The sequence below is a fragment of the Oryctolagus cuniculus genome, chromosome 18, assembly GCF_051225735.1.
Source record: "Oryctolagus cuniculus isolate XC-2025 breed Fujian yellow rabbit chromosome 18, ASM5122573v1, whole genome shotgun sequence".
In the NCBI taxonomy this organism is placed as follows: Eukaryota; Metazoa; Chordata; class Mammalia; order Lagomorpha; family Leporidae; genus Oryctolagus; species Oryctolagus cuniculus.
Window position 1 is genome coordinate 76519397 of NC_142884.1, and position 17768 is coordinate 76537164.

At 67.8% G+C, this 17768-nt stretch overlaps 1 protein-coding gene across 2 annotated transcripts; it reads right to left on the reverse strand.

The window, feature by feature from the left end:
- Positions 1-1864: 1864 nt before the first annotated feature.
- Positions 1865-10876, reverse strand: CIBAR2 (CBY1 interacting BAR domain containing 2). 2 transcript variants are annotated; one of them, XM_051847361.3, is made up of 9 exons: positions 10088-10876; positions 8685-8919; positions 7393-7461; positions 7215-7316; positions 7071-7076; positions 5522-5626; positions 3547-3660; positions 2514-2615; positions 1865-2068 (listed from the first exon to the last, which is right to left on the reverse strand). In XM_051847361.3, exons 1-9 carry the CDS (start codon positions 10105-10107, stop codon positions 1976-1978), a joined length of 846 nt encoding a protein of 281 aa, XP_051703321.3. In that variant the 5' UTR covers positions 10108-10876; the 3' UTR covers positions 1865-1975. The 2 variants fall into 2 exon arrangements, with proteins under 2 accessions (XP_051703321.3, XP_089175323.1); XM_089319197.1 differs by lacking the exons at positions 8685-8919; positions 10088-10876 and adding an exon at positions 7672-8631 and having other exon boundaries at positions 6863-7076.
- Between the last annotated feature and the right edge of the window lie 6892 nt (positions 10877-17768).

A 17768-nucleotide genomic window follows, 5' to 3' on the forward strand; every position in this document is an offset into this window, starting at 1 on the left:
CTCTCAGCCGGGGCGGCCGGGAGGCTCCGAGCCCTGGCCCAAGGACGCACGTGGCCAGCCCAGTAAGAGAGGCCGCTGTGTGTGGGAGGGGCAGAGGGGGCCTTCAGGAGTTCTTGTGCGCTGGGCCCGGCTTTGCCCTGGTGGTGGTGCTGAGTCCGTCTGCCCACAGCAGGGCCAGCGGCGCTCCAGGGCCCTCCAGGGGACAGGGACAGCGGCTCCAGGATGGACCCCAGCCTGGGCTGGGTCTGGGGCAGACTCCAGGACTGACCCCCGCCCCCCGCCCCAGCCCGGGCCCAGGGGAGGCACTGTCGGGTTCTGTTGCAACTTCCCGAGAAAACAGCGACACGGCCGGCTCTCGGCCACTGTCCCACCCGTGCTCAGGGCAGCTGGACTCAGGCAGCTCTGGTTTAGTGAGCACCTACTGTGTGCCGGGTGTCAGAGTCCCCGCTTGTCAGTGGAGGGAGGGGCTTCAAGACACTGGCAGAGAATGGGATTAAAACCCAAGTTTAGTTTGGTTCAAAAACTTTTTGAAATCCGCTCAGTTTTTTCAAAGTAGGCACATTTCACAGACGTCACAAAGACCCTCCACACCCATGAGTTCCAGTATTTTTTTTAAATAGATTTGTTTCAATTCCATTTTCCACAGTTCCTCATGGTGGGCTTGTGTGTGCAGGTGTGCACACGTGTGTGCAGTGACACAGACACAACAGACAAAGTGCATGGCGTTACCATGTGTGGAATGGAATAGGACTGACCGGGCGTTCCTCTCTATTTTTAAAAGATTTATTTATTTATTTGAAAGGCAGAGTTACAGAGAGAGGGAGAGAGAGATCTTCCATCTGCTGGTTCACTCCCCAGTCGGAGCTGCGCTGATCCGAAGCCGGGAGCCAGGAGCTTCCTCCGGGTCTCCCACGCGGGTGCAGGGGCCCAAGCACTTGGTCCATCCTCCACTGCTTCCCCAGGCCACAGCAGGGAGCTGGATGGGAAGTGGAGCAGCCGGGCCTCAGACTGGCCCCATGATACTTTGTATCTTACCTGTTACCCAGGATGCTCTGGGAGGGCCGTCCAGCCTGGAAGGAGGCATCTTGGGTAAAGAGAGTCACGGTGAAGATGCCGGCCCCACAGGAGCCGGAGGCAGCGGCTCGTTTCCCGGTCCCGAGGGGAAAGCCAGGGCCCCAAGTAGGGGCTGAGTCCCCCGGCCTGCGGGGTCCCCGGCGGGGACTTGGGGGGCGGGCAGGGACCCCTGCTGCGCCCACAGCCCCGCCCTGGCAGCTGGGGCAGGGCAGTCACCCCTTCCCCTGTGTGGGGCACCAGGTCCCTCGCCGTCCCCACTCCAGCCTGCTAACGCGTGGCACGCGTGTGGCATTCGGGACAGACGCCCCACGCTTGCACAGTGTGGGGTCCGGCCCAGGGCCTTGGCCCACGACGCTGCACCAGGCACAGAGAGGACAGAGTCGCCCCCAGGCACGGGGCCCTAGGTGGTGGCGGCCCAGGCTGCACACGGCCCCCCATGCCCGCCGCTCGGCTGCCATCGGGGACTCCCAGGGCGTGGCCTGGCCCCCAGGTCTCCCCCAGCATGGTGGTCCTGTCAGGTCCCCAAGGGTGCTTGGTGATGGGGCCTTTACACAAGGTGGGAGGCGCTCACGCCGGCGGATCCTAACCCCACGGGACGGGACTCCTTCCATGAGCGGCTCGGCACCCCAAGGACAGCCAGAGCGCAGAGAGGCCTGGCCTGCCCCCACCCTGGTATCTTCCGGCCGCCGGGATCCGGCACACGCGGGACCTGGTGGTGGGCAGCGCTGGCCCCCGCCCCCACCCCGGGGTCAGCCCCCGGGGGCCCTGGGCCAGCAGCAGGAAGCAGAGGTGCGTCGTGGCGTTTATTGAATCCCCCCAGAGCCCCCTGGGAGGGCAGGGGCGTCGGTGCGCCCTCGGGGCCTGGGCCCAGTCTCCCGATGGACAGCCGAGGGACCCTCTTCTAGCCGCGGCCCTCCTCGGGGCTGTCCTCCGCCGAGTCCGCCTTGCCGGCCGCTGCCTCCTCCCTCTTGCTCCGAGTGCTGTCCTGAGGCCTCTGTGGAACGAGAGTCACGCGCGTCCGGGCAGGGCACAGGGAGGCCCGGGGCCTTTGCCAGGGTCCCGCAGCGAGGAGCCGTGGGTCTGACCTGAAAGCCCCCACCCCGCGCCCCCAGGCTGTGCCCCACGGGGCTGGGCTCCGGGCTCCCTGCAGAGGAAGGGCCAGGCTGCGGCCCTGCGGCCCTGCCCGTGCCTGAGAACTTCCGGACCCCGAAGCCCACCGGGCCATGGGCTGGGACACCGGACAGCACCTGGGCCTGGGCCTGGGCCTGGGCCTCCGTCTCGGAAGTGGAGACGCCTCCGGTCGCCTCCAGGGGGCGCTCGGGACCCGTGGTCTGCGCTCACCGGCTCTGCGCGCTCCTGGGCAGGCTCGGGGTCGCCAGCAGCCCTCGCCCTGGCCGCTGCACCTGGTCACAGCCTGTCTCACGGGGCCCTCGGCTCACCTGGCTGGCCCGGGACCATGGCAGAGACGGAGAGGGGGCAGTGCCGGGGAGTGGCCGGCCGTCGGAGTGCCCGTGTGCTGCCCACATCTTGGCTCTGAAATCCTGCAGAGGAGAGTAGAGTGGGCGGGTCCAGCTGGAAGACACGGGGCGGGGTGGTGGCACCAGAAGACGTGGGGCGCCGGCAGCAGCAGAACCCAGGCCCCTTCTGGAAGATTCTCAGGCACTGCGTGTCCGCTTCCACACCCGTTCCATTTTACAGGTGGGGAAACTGAGCCCCAGAGTCCTGTCCGCAGTCACCCAGAGCCGGAGGAGCGCCCGGCCGTCCTCGGGGGTGTGGCGGGAGCCTGGCCGGTCCCCACGTCCCCTCCTGAGGTGCGGAGCTGGAGGGGCGCCCCCTTCCCGGCTGCGGGCTGTCTCAGCCACCATGGCCAGCGCTCAGAAGGCGGCAGGAGGCGCACCGGCTCACCCTGGGCGGCAGGGCCCGTGTCTCGGGACCCTCGCTGGTGGAACCAGCACGAGGCACGCCGCGAGGACCCCCCAGCACCCGGCGAGGTGGGCTCGGGTGAGTGTGGCGCGAGCGGTCACCCAGGGCCTTGCGCTCAGAAGTGCTCTCTGCTCCATTGAATGCTCTGTGGTCCCCACCCTCAAGTCCTGGACTGTGGACCCGAGGGTCCCTCGTTGTCACCACGCACTGGGACCTGCAGGTCCTGACCCTGTCCTGTAGCCATACCGTGGCCGTCCCTGTCACACTGGGCAAGGAAGCCCAGCCGCCAAGCGGCGACGGCCGCGTGAAAGGCCTGAGGTGGCCGTGAGAACCGCCCGGCTGAGCCCCGTCTACCCCGGGGTCAGGACTGGCGGTGGGGAAACACAGGGGGCAGGGCGGTGGTTAACAGCCCCGGACCTGCTGGGTTCCAGTGTCTGAGCGGGCGGAAATTGTCCCCGCGGCCAAGGCAGAGGCGGGAAGGGATTCCCGGAGCTGGAGGAACTGCGGTGCCACCAACGGCGGTCACGCCCAGAGCCGGACGCCACCCACCTCCAGGTCTTGCTGCACGTCGTAGCTCTGCAGGGTGTGCACGGCGCCCGAGTACACCTCCACCGCCTTGGCGTGGAACACCATCTCCACCGTCACGAAGTCCAGGAGCATCCTCTACGGGGAGGGGAGCCCAGAGCCGTCAGCGCCGCGGCTGGGGGTTGCACCTGGACTTGTCTGAACCGGGCAACGCATCGGCGGGCTCCGAAGCCAGGACCGCGCCCTGCCGCCCCTGGAGCTGACTGCCACACGTTTCCGTGGACTCTGCCCGCCCTCCCCGCTCAGCTCTGGGGCTTGGTTCTTCAGTCAGGAGTCGGCCCCGGGCCTGCCTGCCTGTTTCCGTCTGGCGGTGTCTCTGTGCGTGGCCTCTCCCCAGCCCTGTGACCCGCGATGGTTCTCTGGCCTCTGCTGACAGGGCAGCGCGCCCACGGAGACCCCGCGCGTGTGCCTATCCCGGGAGCTGGCTGTGCCTTCGCTGCTGGGGTGGAATCCGGGGTGGAATCGCAGGGCCTGGGCTCAGGTGCCCTCGCGCTCCAACCCTCTGCCTGCCCAGAGGTGGCAGCTCCCGGCCGCTGTCCCCTGGGCCCTGCTCACTCGAGCACAGGTGTCCACCCGTGAGGGCGCCCAAGCCGGGCAGGCACCCCCCCCAGGAGGAGGCCCTACTGTGGGCAGGGGGGGGGGGCGTCCCGGGCCGGGAGCATCCGGCTTTGCGTCAGCCCCTGTTGGGTGGAGCCTGCAGTCTGGACTCCGAGGCCGCTTCCCAGCAGGGAAGGTGAGTGGTGCTGGGACCCAGGCCCACCACCTCCCCGGCCGTGCTGGAGGCAGCGCTGGGCCGCCTGCTGCCCGTGGGGGAGATGCCTGCCTCTGAGCCCCAGTTTCCTCCTCTGCACAGTGGGGCGAAGAGAAACCCTGGTCACAGGCCTCCGCCGTCAGACTCCCGGGCGCCCCGGCGGCACCAGACTCCGAGGCCCGCGCTGGAGCAGGGAAGAGCCCGCGGCCCTGCCCCGGGACGTTCGTGGGACGCAGGGCACCGTCGCGGTCACGTGCTCCTGTGTAGGCAGTGCACTGGCCCTCATTCCCTCATCGCGCTTCGTCCTGTAGGAGCCGGAGGGCTTCCTGGGGCGCTGTGGCTGCTTCGCTCGTTAGCCCAACCCCGCGTTTCCCGTACCTAATTAAACCGGGCGCTCCTGACGGCCCCAGCCCCGCACCTGGAGGCCGAGAGCTGGGTGTTTTGCGCGGGTTGCGCACGTCAGGCACTTAGTAACGGCCTGCGGGTTCCCCCAGGTGCGGCCGCTCCACCCGTCGCGTGCGAAGGTGCACGGGCACACGCAGTGCACAGTGCATCGGTGGGGGCAGAGAGCGGGGGTGGGGCAGCCGGAAGCACTTCCCGGCAGAGAGCTCTGAGCTGAGCCGGGCCTGGTGCGCTTGAGCCTGGAGTGGCAGGCCAGGACAAGGCTGGAGGGCCGGGCTGGGGCTCCCGGAGCCCGGGGAAGGGCTTGGGCCTTTGTCTTGGGAACGGCCCTCCTGACCATGCGTGACAACATGGAAAGTGGCCGAGGGCCGGATTGCGAGTGGGGGTGGGGGTCCCTGTGATGGGCTTGTCTCGCGAGACCCCAATTCCCTGAAGCGTCCCCGTGAGAGCTGGGGCTCTGGGCCCGGGGGTCCGTGATGCGGGGGGAGGGGGAGTCCCTGGCTCCGTGCCTGCTGTTCAGGAGAGGGCAAGGGGGAAGTGACGGCCACCCTGCGGGGTGGGGGCCGGGGGGCAGCCTGCCGAGGCGTCCCGCTCGGGAGCTGTGCCCGGGGCTGCTGACTGCTGGCTTCCAGGGGAGCCAGCTGTGTCGGGACAGCTGCTCTGAGCGGCCAGGATTAACTGTCCCGGGAGCCACGAGGCACGGCTCACACACACACACGCAGGCGCACACAGAAACCCAGCCCCCAGGCCAGCCAGGGCTTCCCGGCGCAGGCCCAGCGCCCTGACCTGGAGGTCCCGCAGCTTCTGCCCCTGGAAGCCGTCCACCGCCTCCTGCAGCTGCTGCGTGGTGCGGCTGGCGTCCCCCGAGGCTCTCTGCAGGCTGCTCTCGGCCTGGCCCGGGGACACGGGGAGGCCACGTCACGGCCAGGGTTCCGGCCCTTTGCCGCCATTCTAGAAGGCCCGAGACCCCGTGTCCCGCGCTCGGGACACCTCTCCTGCCTCACAAGGCGGACGCCCAGGGCGGCTCCCTTGCGTGTGGCTGTGGGGGCAGGCACTGGACTGGACAGACCTGCTTGCCAGCTCGCTCGGCCCTGGCCGCAGACCAGGGCGGTCAGGACACCGGCTCTGCTGCGTGGCTGCGGGGACTCATTGGTGCCCACAGGGTCGCCCCTTCCTCTGGTCCACGTCCGGTGCCACACGTGGGGCAGGGGGACTCCGGGAGTGCGACTCGGACGGTGCGGGAGCTGAGCGCAGAGCCTGCCCTCGGGCGGCTGTGGCGTTGTCTGCGTGACCTGCGCCAGCCTCAGGCCCTCCTCAAAGTGGGGACCTGGGCGTGAGTGCTGGGCTGAGGCAGGCGAGCGAGCTGGCGTCCAGGACGCCCCGGCAGAGGCCTAGACGTGCGCTCCACACCAGTCCGCGTGGACGCTCCGGGGGTCCCAGGCAGGAGCTCAGGTCAGGCTGCACGCCACACGGCTCGGGGCGGCGACCCCCACCCCGGCACTGTTGCGCTGTGAATTGTGGGAGTCTGGCGCTCCCCTGTCGTCCCCCCATGAGGGCCGTGTCGAGGCCGGGTGCTGGCCACCTCCGACCTCAGCTGTGTGCCCTGCTGCAGCTGGAGCCGGGAGGGGCCCCTGGTGCCCGGGAAATGGGCCAGGGGCTTCACCAGCAGGAGCAGGGCGTCGGGGGTGGGGCCGTGACGGCAGACGGGCACCGCCGCTGGCTCTGGGGTGGAGGCCGGGGCGCGAGCTGAGCCCAGTGGGCAGCCCCTGGGAGGGGCAGGGAAGTGGGCTCCTCCCCAGAGGGGTCGCCACCCTGCTGAGCCCTCGTGGAGCCCTGGGCGGGGCTGGGGGGGGCAGGCTCGGGTGGCGGCCGCATGGCAGCAGGGGTCCAAGGTGCACTCGCGAAGCCTCCAGGCAGCCCCCAACGCCCGGGACTGCCCTGGGGAGAAGCGCCAAGGCAGGCCCTTCCCAGGTGCGCCCTGCACCCCGGTACGGCAGCCGTGCAGGTCCTCGCCAGCCCTGCCCTGCCCCCAGCTTGCCGACACCGCCCCACTCGGCAAGGCAGGAGAGGGTGCTGCACCCCTGTATCTCCGTGTCCCGACAGCAGGGCTGTGGCTAGGGTGCCCACCTGGGAACGTGGGCTGTGAGCCGTGAGGGCTGAGCTGCCGGGTGCTGTGGCCCAGGGGGCAGAGCCCAGGTCTCCTGACCCCGACGATGGCCTTCCCGCCTCTCCCATGCCGAGCCGGGGGCCCGGGCACACCTGCTTCTGCCCGGGGGAGTCACCTGGCTGCTCGGGGGGGGGCCTTCCTTACCGGCCCCGGACCTGTGGCACTCACCTGGGACTGGGAGAGGCGCTGTTAAGGAACCGGGTTACTCCCGGGTGGCCCCGCGGGGGCGGCCCCAGCAGACCTGGGGCACCTGTGCCAAGCGGCCCCCAGCCCCCAGCCCCGCAGCCCCAGGCCCGGCTCAGGGGTGGATACGATCTTCTGCAGATCCGAGGGTGACTTCTGCCTCAGTTTCTCCAGCTTTTCCAGTTGTTTGATCTCATGATTTCGGGCACGTTTGAATTTCTTGATCTCCGCCTAAAGAAGAGAACAGAGCTGGTTCCCGAGGATCCCCCCCCCCCGAGAGACCCGGCCCCTGGCGCCCCGCGCTCACCCGGCTCTGCTTGATCTGCGCCCCGTAGAGCTTCAGGGGGTTGACAACCTTGGCTTCCAGCCTCTCCACCTGGGGGCATGCATGGGGCGGGCGGAGTCAGCCGGGCGTGCCCGCCTGCACCCCACAGCTGCCACGCGAGTCAGGCCCGAGGAGGGGCGGGGGAGCGGAGCGCGCCTTCCCTCCGCCTGCAGGGTTGCAAGCCCGCAGCCGGGGCACAGGGGCTGCCCCGCCTCCCAGCACCGGGGTGCAGCGCCGAACCTGGCGGAGGCTTGCTCTCACCTGTGAAGCAAGAGCACCCCTGTACCCCCTCGGGGTCTCCCGCCTGGCACCGAGCACCGTGAGGGTCGTCTCCAGGGAGGGAGGAAGGGCAGAGTGCGTGCCGAGCCCCTCCACGGGCCAGCCCTCACCCTGCCCTCTGCTGCCCGCCGTGCATGCTGGGAAAACTGAGCCTCCTGGTGGGAACAGGCTGGGGCTGGGAGCGAGCGCTGGGCAGACTGGACTTCCACCCCCCACCCCCCCACAGCGCCAAGGCTGTTCCCTGCCTCCACCGAGGCGTGAAGCTGGGAAGGTGCAGGGGGCGCTGTGGCCCAGGAATCTGCATTTCTGGTGAGCCATCAGGTGTGGCCACCGTGGGGCACCCAAGAGTAGCCAGTGTGTCCCAGGACCTTGAGAACAGGGTCCCCTGAAAATCCTGCCGGCTGCCCCTGCTGCAGGGGCTGGGGTCCCCCCACCCGAGTGCTCTCCTGGCGACCGCCCCCTCCCTCCCTGCAGACCACCACACGGGGGTCCTTTGTCCCTGGAGGAGAAGCTAGCCTTTTAAAAACCAGGAGCCACCTCTGGGGTGGAGAGGTCCAGGGAGGCAGCGCCCTCTGCTGGTGGGCCTTGGCGTTCCGTCTGCGGGCTGACTCCCGGCCTTGGCTCTGGGACAGGAGGATGCCGGGTGGGCAGGGAGCTGCCCAGGTCTGCGTGGCCAGGGGAGCGGCAGCTGTGTCGCCCTGCGGCCACCTGACTTGATGCCTCCCCAGTGCCCGGACCGTCCGTTCTCTGGAGTTCACAGAGGGTGGCGCGCGTGCCAGGAGCCTTCTAACGATTCCCCCCGACACCCAGCCGTCCTCAGGATCTCTGTGCCCTCTCTGGGCCCTGGTGGGTGGGCCCGGGGACGCACCTCCTGCCAGGGGTCTCCTGAGTCCCTTTGCCCCACCCGCCCCCTGCCCAACCACAGCTGTCGTCCTGTAGGTGGCGTGACCACAGGGGACCCTTCAGGGTGTCCCGCTGGCATGGCCACTGCTCACCTGGGCCTGCCGGTAATCCTGTATTTTGGCCAGGTCCTCGGCGAAGTCCCTCAGGGTGGCCCGCAGCTCGGGGCTCTCAGTGTTGGCGAAGCCAATGAGCCACTTGACCAGCTGGTCGGCTTTGTCGCGCAGCCGCGCTGTCTTGCGCGTGTAGGCGGCCAGCAGCGAGCAGAGCTGTCCCAGGTACTTGTCGGCGTTGGCCACCGTGGCTTCCATCACGCGGACCTGGCTGTCCCTGGGGAGGTGGGGCCGCGCTGGGCAGTGACACCCCCAATGGGGGTGGGCACACAGGGGCCACTGCAGCTTGAGCCTGGTCCCTGGGGACAGCGCCAGGTACGTGGGGAATGGCGGGCAGGAGCCACACGTGGGCTTGGCTGCACACCTGGCCTTTGTCCTTGGAATCCATTGAAGGGCCTTTTGTGTCGCCGGTGGAGCCGCTCCGTGTGCCTGCCCACCGGGTCACACACTCTCCCTCTGCCCTGCAGGGCTCTCTGACATGCGTGGCGGGGGAGGGTGGTGTTTCCCCCACACCATCCCTGACCTCCCGTCTCGTGTGGCGGGGGGGGGACAGCTGATGCTCCCTCCGCTCCCCAGTCACGGCTGCTGACCACGGTCCCCGTGCGCGGAGGCTGCTCGTGGCCTGGGCTTGGGCAAACGGCCCGCGTCGCCGTCTACTTCCCGGTCAGACCGGGTCCCGCTGACGCTGGGGCTCCGCCGCCTCCGTGGCCTTTGTCGCTGTCCCTGCCTCTCTCTGTCTGACCCAAGTCCCCTGAGCAGCCCCCCTCATCCCCTGAGGCTGGAATCGGCGGCGCAGCTTTGTCTTCCTCCTGCCGAACCCTGACTGGGGTGGCACTTGCGGTAGCCACGCCCTGGGCCTGAGTGCCGGCCTCACGTCTCAGCAGGGATGTGCCACTGCCCCTTCAGCTGAGTCCTCGGACCCCATGACCCCCACGGCCAGCCAGGTGCAAACTCCAGGCCCCACCCCCACCCCCGGCTTGTGAGCCTGAACCCGCGGGAGCGAGGCTGGCGGCTGCTTAAGATGCACACTGGGGGCTCCGGGCCCCTGCAGTGAGCTCGCCTCCCAGTGAGCAGGGGCTGCGACCACCGGGCACGGGTGGGGCGGGGCCGTGGGGCCGGCCGCTGAGGTGGGAAGGGGGTTAGCCAGGTGGAGGCCACGGGGCCAGAGGCTCCAACCCAAGTGTCGGGCTGCAGCGGGTAACGCCCCTCTGGACCTGAGCTGCTCTCCCTGGGCCTTGGGGGGGGGGGGCTGGAGTTGGGAGAGAGTCTGCTCCCCCCTGCCCCACCCCAGCAGCCCCCGCAACCTTCACGGTCTTGGCTGCACCAGGCCCCGGAACCCCACTCCCACCTCCCTCCGCCCCAGCCACGCTGGCGCAGGCACTCACCTGGAGAGCACGGGGTTCATTGTGACGGGCGGCGGCGGCTGGCCTGGTCACGGGAGCGAGGACAGGGCCCCAGGGGTCCCGGGCCCAGGAGAAGCCTGGCAGGGCTGGGCTCAGGGGACGCGGCCACCTGGTTGCCAGGTGACAGCCAGGTGTGGGCGGAGCTGCAGGAAGTCGCCCAGGCAATGCCTCCCAGCGCCAGCCTCCCGGGACAGGGAGGCCACCCAGCCTCGGCCGGCTCAGGGGCTCCAGGCCGCCCAGGCAGGGGTCCCGGAGAGCCCTCCTCACCCTGTGCAGGTGCGCGTTCTCGTGGGGGCACAGGCTGGGGCTCCCTGGAATGTGGGGAGAAGGCACAGCGCCTCCACGCGGGATTCTGCCCCCCCCCCGCCCCGGGACGAGGTTTTATGCCCAGCGCCGTCCGGCCGCGAGCCCACCCAGGGTCAGGCCGCCTCCTGATTGAGCGTGTGGCGGGGCAGCGGGGGGCGTCTGTGGGGGGCGGTCCCTGGGAGGGAGTCAGCGTGCGCGTGGTCACGCAGGCAGCTCGGGCGTGATGGAGTGAGGCTCAGGTGCGTTGTGGGAAGGGCCGTGTGTAGCAGAGACGGCTGCTCTGCTTCCTGTCCGGCTCCCAGCTCATGCGCCTGGGAAAGCCGCGGAGGACGGCACAGGCGCTCCGGCCCTGCACTGTGCGGGAGACCCGGATGGAGCGCCTGACCATTGCCGCCTCCGAGGAGTGAATCAGCGGTTGAAGATTCTCTCTCTCTCTGTCTTCCCCTCTCTTGTGTAATTCAGCCTTTCAATAAATAAATAGATTAAAAAGAAAAAGAGTTCAGGAGTGAGACAGAATGCAGTGAGCCTGTCAGCCAAGCTTGACCAAGAGCGCACAGCTGACGGGCAGGTGGGCGGTCAGCGGGGCGGGAGCCGTCTGCCTTCAGCCCGGGCGTCCAAGTGGGGTCCCGCCGCGTCTCCTTCCCCCACCCTCTCCCGGACAAAGGACTTGCCTGGTGGGCGGCAGGTCAGAATCCTGCTGGGAGGCCACTCCCCAGTGCCATCCGCCAGGGTAGCCCAGGCGCGGGGCAGGAGGGCTCTCCTGGGAGCCCTCCCTGGGTGGGGGAAGGCAGAGACCACTGGGAAGGCTCTGGGAGAGGGCGGGACTTTGTAGCATGAAACCCGGGGCGGCTTCCAGGCCGGGCCCCCTTGGCACACACAGGCGGATTTCTGTCTCCCTACCAGACAGGGGTGCTGAGCCCGTCGCCCGCCGTGTGTGTGTGTGGAAGGGGGGGGTGGGCTCAGGGCGGGGGAGGGGCCGCTGTGGGCGTCCCAGGGCTGCTGGGGCCGCTCAGCTCCTCCCTTCACCCACTGCTCCCTGCCAGCCCCGAGCAGCGGAGACCCTGGCCCTTGGCAGGTGCACGCCCGGGTGTGCGTGGGGGAGGGGTCCTGCAGCCTGGCACGTGGTCGGGGGCACGCAAGAAAAGAAAGAGCAAAACCAGACGACGCAGGCACACGCAGGGGCGCTCACTGATTGGCTGTGCGTCTGACCGCGGCTGCACCGTACGTGCGAGAGGTCAGCCGTGACTGGCCTCGGGCCTCCGCCGCTGCCTCTGGGCGGGGTTGGGGGCTTTCACAGAGGAGATGCTTTCGTAAGTGTGTATAAAAGCAAGGAGCCTGGGGTCAGCTGAACACAGGTTCCAAGCCCGGACCCCAGCTCTACTGTGCAACCTTTGCCGGGTCGCCTGACCTCTCTGGGCTCTGTCTTCTCCCGCCGTGAAGCAGGATCCTGAGAGTAACGGGGCTGGGAAACTAGGTCTGTGGGGTGGGGTGGGCTTGGCCCTCACCCCACGGCCGTCATGCTGTGCACCGAGGTTCTCCGGTGACCTCTGGCCACCTGTCCCTTTGCACACACTGTGTGTTTCCTGATGTCCTGCCCAGTGCGTACACAGAACCCAGTCTTTGGGGTGGGCGCTGTGCCCCCTCCCAGGAGGTGGCTCCCTGCATACCCACAGGCCGCCGTGGTGCCGCACGGGGTCAGGCGCCAGCTGTCACGGGGCGGTCCGTGCCCCTCACCTTCTCAGTCCCCTTCCCTGCTGGGTCGAGCGGTGCCCCCAACACTGCGTGTCCACGCAGGACCTTGGACTGTGACCGTATTTGGAAACAAGGTCACGGGCAGCTGTGATTAGCCGAGCTGAGTCACACGGGAGCCGGCTCCAGGGACTGCTGTCCTAATAAGAAGAGGAAGCGGAGACACACCCAGGGAGGGGGGCAGAGCTGCGGCCACAGGGCCACCGGCCAAGGGAGCTGAGGATCTGGCCAGGCGGGGGCCCGCCCCCTGCTGCCGGAGGGATCGGCCCTGCCCACGCCCCGTCCCGTGCCGGCCTCCGCTGGGGGAGGGGAAGTGTGCCAGCCGACGCCTGCAGCTTGGGGGATCTCACCAGGGCAGGCCCAGGACACGACTCTGGGGTCCAGAGAGAGCCCAGGGCCCCGAGAGCCGTGCTGGTGCGAGGCCACGAGGCCCTGCCTGGGGGGCACCCCCAGACCACGTGCCCTGGGCCCCACTGCGGCTGAGGTGGAACTTCATGGCCAGACGGGCCATGCACCAGGAATCCCCTTAGGCACAGCTGTACCTGTAACCCAAGCCTGGCGGCTTCTCTGGAGACCCCATGCCTGCAAGCCCAGGAAGGGGGGAGGTCGTGGGACCACCCACCCTCAGGCTGCCCTGGGAAACACACCCAGCACGCAGCACGTGCAGAAAAACCCGGGAGGAAGCCAGGTGGCCACACGGAGACCCCTGGTGGCCCGAGCGAGAAAGGCCAAGCGGGCGGTGCCGTCTCTGTAAGGGGGGCTGCAGGGGAGGGTGCCCTGGGGCTGGGAAGGGACCCTCCTGGGGGCAGGCGGGGCGGGGGGTAAAGGCCCAGCGGCTGGAGAGGCGCCGGTGCCCGCAGAGCCCGGGCTGCCACGCGGCGTCTCCCTGCTGGGCCCCGACCCCGGCCGCTCATTTGGCGTGGTCAGCACGCCTTTGCTTTTATTTATTTATTTTTTATAAATATTAAACTGAACAGCCTCAGGCATTAAACATCTCAGTTAAAAAAAAGATTTATTTTATTTATTTGAGAGCGTCACAGAGACAGACTTCTATCCGCGCTCTCTTTCCCCAGATGCCGCAGTGGCCGGGCCGGGCCAGGCAGGAGCCAGGAGCCTTTTCGGGTCTCTCACGCGGGCACAGGGGCCCAAGGACTAGGACCGGCTTCCGCGGCCTTCCCGGGGGCATCAGCAGGGAGCTGGTTCAGAAATGGAGCAGCTGGGACTCGAACCCGTGCCGGCCCAGCATTGCCGGTCGCAGTTAGACCTGCCACGCCACAATGCCGGCCCCCAGTTATTTGCCTTTTTTTTTTTTTTTTTGACAGGCAGACTTATTTAGAGAGAGAGAGAGAGAGAGAGAGAGGGAAAGGTCTTCCTTTTTCTGTTGGTTCACCCCCCAATGGCTGATACGGCTGGTTCGCTCTGGCCAGCGCACCATGCTGATCCGAAGGCAGGAGCCAGGTGCTTCTCCTGGTCTCCCATGGGGTGCAGGGCCCAAGCACTTGGGCCATCCTCCACTGTACTCCCGGGCCACAGCAGAGAGCTGGCCTGGAAGAGGGGCAACCGGGACAGAATCCGGCGCCCCGACCGGGACTAGAACCCGGTGTGCCAGCGCTGCAGGCGGAAGATTAGCCTATTGAGCTGTGGTACCGGCCTTATTTATTTGTTTTTTAAGCAGCCTCACTACGTGGAGCCAGGAGGAAGGGGCCACAGTGGGCCGCGGCGGACCCCACGGCCAGGGGCTCATAGCCGTGCTGGGCCTCTGCGGCTTCCCTGGGGTCGGAGTCAGGCAGAGGCTCTGTCCTGGGGGGCCCGGGCCTGTGCTGAGCACCGGGGCCAGCCCAGGGCAGGGCACGGCCGGAGGGACTGGTGCCCACCCCTCCCCCGAGTCAGGCCCGGCCAGCAGGGACCCCAGGCTCAACAAGGCTGCGTCCATTCCTGAACGGGCAAGGCTCTGTGGAGATCCGGAGTGGGCACGGCCACTGGCGCCAGGCTGGTGTGGCCATGGAAAACCAGGGCCCCGTGGGGGCCGGGGGCTCTGTGAGGTGCTGCGGCCGAGTGGGCAGCGGGGGAGATGGGCGTGCCTCACGCTGTCAGCTGTCAGCATGGTGAGATCCACCACGTGGTGGAGTACTACTCAGCTGTGAACAGGAGGCAGGTGCTGCCCCAGAGTGCCCAATCCTGGAGGACGTGCTGGCGGAAGAAGCGGTCCACAAGGACCCGTGGCTCCTGTGAGTGCAGTCACGTGGCCTGGTAACCACGTGGCCTGGCGACTGCAGGCAAGGCCCGGGCGGGCGCTGTGGTGCAGCCATACTGGAGCACGGGTTCGAGTCCCGGCTCCTCCACTCCTGCTCCAGCAGAGGATGCTCACTGCCCGGTCCCTTCCTCCCACGGGGGAGGCCTGGACGGACTTCCTGGCCCAGCCTCCAGCCCGACCGCGGCCAGGGCGTGAGCAGCAGGGGAGTGACCTCTCACCGTGTCACTGCTTTTCAAGTAAGCAAATAAATCTTTTTTTTTTTTTTTTTTTGTAAGAATAGGCAAATTCTGGGGCTGCACTGTGCACAGTGGGTTAAAGCCCCAGCCTGTGGCGTGGTATCCCATATGGGTGCCGGTTTGAGTCCCGGTCCAGCTCCCTGCTAATACACCTGGGGAAGCAGTGGAGGATGGCCCAGGTCCTTGGGCCCCTGCACCCACTGGGAGACCTGGAAGCTCCTGGCTCCTGGCTCCGGATCAGCTCTGCTCCAGCCGTCGTGGTCATGTGGGGAGTGAACCAGTGGATGTAAGCCCCTCCACCACCTCTACCTCTCTCTGCAACTCTTTCAAATAAGTCTTTTTTTTTTTTAAAGAATTATTTTATTTATTTGAAATACAGAGTTACAGAGAGAGGTAGAGACAGAGAGGACTTCCATCTGCTGGTTCACTCCCCAGATGGCCTCAACAGCCGGAGCTGCGCCGATCCAGAGCCAGGAGCTTCTTCCAGGTCTCCCAGTTGGGTGCAGGGGCCCAAGGACCTGGGCCATCTTCTACTGCTCTCCCAGGCCACAGCAGAGAGCTGGATCAGAAGTGGAGGAGCCGGGACTAGAACCAGTGCCCATATGGGATGCCCGCACTGCAGGCCAGGGCTTTAACCCACTGCGCCACAGCGCCGACCCCCTCAAATAAGTAAGTCTTTAAAAAATAGGTAAATTCATGGCCGGCGCCGCAGCTCACTAGGCTAATCCTCTGCCTCGCGGCGCCGGCACACCTGGTTCTAGTCCCGGTTGGGGCGCCGGATTCTGTCCCGGTTGCCCCTCTTCCAGGCCAGCTCTCTGCTGTGGCCAGGGAGTACAGTGGAGGATGGCCCAAGTGCTTGGGCCCTGCACCCCATGGGAGACCAGGAGAAGCACCTGGCTCCTGCCATCGGATCAGCGCGGTGTGCCGGCCGCAGTGCGCCAGCCGTGGCGGCCATTGGAGGGTGAACCAACGGCAAAAGGAAGACCTTTCTCTCTGTCTCTCTCACTGTCCACTCTGCCTGTAAAAAAATAAAAAAAATAGGCAAATTCGGACATAAACGAGTTTATTGGTAGCGAGGGGCTGGGAGGAGAGATGGTGGTGGGAGGAGAGATGGGGCTGGGAGGAGAGATGGTGGTGGGAGGAGAGCTGGTGGTGACTGCTAAGGAGGTGGGGCTGGGGTCCTGAGAATGCTCTGGACTCCTGCAGGCTGTGCCCCATGGCTGTGTGAGGATTCACGGGGCTGCACACTCGGCGGCGGGGGTGGGCGCTCTGCCTGTGCTCACGCCGCCGGCTGCGGTGCCGTGCCCGCGCTGCGCTCCTGGGTTCGATTCCTGGCTCCGGCTCCAGAGCCTGGGGTCCCCGTGGGAGAACAGCACTGGGTGTCGGTTCCCCAGCTGCGGCCGCTGCAGGCATTGGTGGGAACTCCGTCTCCCCGCTGTGTCTCCGACTCTCAGGTAAGTTCTACAGGGTTTTAGCTGTACGTTTTGTGACGTGGTCAATTAATTGAAACAGCAGGGAGGAGGGCAGGATAGAGGGGGCTTTCCGCTGGTCAGCGCCCCTCTGCCCCGAAGCCTGGGGCCAGCGAGCAGAATCGCACTCCGTGGGTTCCGCCACGGATGGAAGTGTCTGAGAAAGAAACCACGCCTGTGCCGAGCGCGTGCTGACGACGTTTCTCTTGTCGCTGATCCGGCAGCGTCACCAGGGGGCCAGGATCCACGCTGGGTAGGGGGGCTCCAGGATTCAGCAGCCCAGATCCGGGCTCTGCTGGGGACCCGGAGCCCAGCCCCGAGGGTGCGGGGGGCCGCCTGCGCTGGTCCCAGGCCTCCTCGCCTCCCGGGCCCCTTCCTGGAGCTCTTGCCTGCCGAGGGCTGAGTCTGCAGCCCCGGGCTGCCATTCCGGGGGTCTCCCTGCGGAGCCAGCCCCTCTGCCCTCCAGCGGCCCCGTCCCGACCCTCTCTGCTGCGCTGGGCGCTGTTCACAGGCCGGGAACGGGGAGGGCACTGCCAGGTGCCACAGGGCAGCCCGTGCCGCGCAGACGCCCTGCGGAGCCTGGGATGTGCGCTGGGCCGGCGTGTCCTCCACTGGGGAGGGGGAGCCTGCAACGTGCGCTGGGCCTGCGTGTCCTCCACTGGGGAGGGGGCGGGGTCCCCTGATTCCTGTCACTTTCAGGACTGCGAGGGGGTGCTGCGGCAGGAAGCAGGCGCCCCGCCCCCGCGGCCGGGCTGCGCAGACTTCCCCGTGGGGGCTCCTGGGCGCTGTGTCCCGTGTGTGCTGCCTCAGCTCCCGGGCCCTTGGCTGTTCCTGTCTGTGAGATGGGCAGCTCTGATTTGTCCTCGAGCCGCTGCAGGGGTCCAGTGTCGGACACGCGGGCCGCTGCTTTCCCCACCAGGCCGTGAGGGCGGGGGCTCCGCGCTGGGGGCACAGCGTCGGCTTCCGAATGACCGTCGCGGAGGGGTCTCAGTGCCGGGGGCGGAGACTGCAGGATGCCCGGCTCCTGGGTGGTCAGCTCAGAGCCCAGGAGACAGGACAGAGGCGCCGGGGTGCGGGCCGAGGCCGGGTGTCGCCTGCTGGGGCTCGGCCGCCGCCTTGACCTTCCGCACCTGGCCCCGTCCGTCTTGCCCGGCCGCCGGGGAGCCGCGGGGCCGCCTGGCTTGCCTGTCCCGGCCGGGGTGGGGGCAGCGTCTCCATCTGGGAGGCCTGGGCTGCCCCTCTCAGGTTACATTCCATTCACAAAAGCACCAGGGCTGGGAGCTTGAGCCTGCAGCAAGGATCAAAGTGGGGTGGAAAATGTGGCGGGGCCAGGAAACCGCGGCCCCACCCACACCCAGGCCCACGCGGCATCTGCTGCGCCGGCTTCCGGGCCGGGAGCCGCCGGCTCCGAGCAGCGGGGCAGGTGGAGGACGCCGAGCCGCTGAGGCAGGAGCCGAGAAGTCTCCCCGCGTCTCCCCTGTGGGCGGCAGGGACCTAAGGGCCTGAGCCGTCCCAGCCGCCCGGAGTGGGCGTCAGCAGGAGGCTGGAGCCGGAGCAGGGAGCGGAGCCCAGGCGTGGCCGCCCCAGCCGCCAGCTGAGCCGCTAAGCCAGACGCCCGCCCCCCGCGCACCTCACTTCTAATTCTGTCC

Excerpts from the sequence above, each read along its gene's own strand:
- CIBAR2 (XM_051847361.3), bottom strand. The coding sequence starts at position 10,107 with ATGAACCCCGTGCTCTCCAG. Across the intron at positions 7,317-7,392 it reads CGCAGATCAAGCAGAGCCGG|GCGGAGATCAAGAAATTCAA; the intron begins GTGAGCGCGGGG and ends TCTCTTCTTTAG. Across the intron at positions 2,069-2,513 it reads CATGGTCCCGGGCCAGCCAG|AGGCCTCAGGACAGCACTCG; the intron begins GTGAGCCGAGGG and ends CTCGTTCCACAG.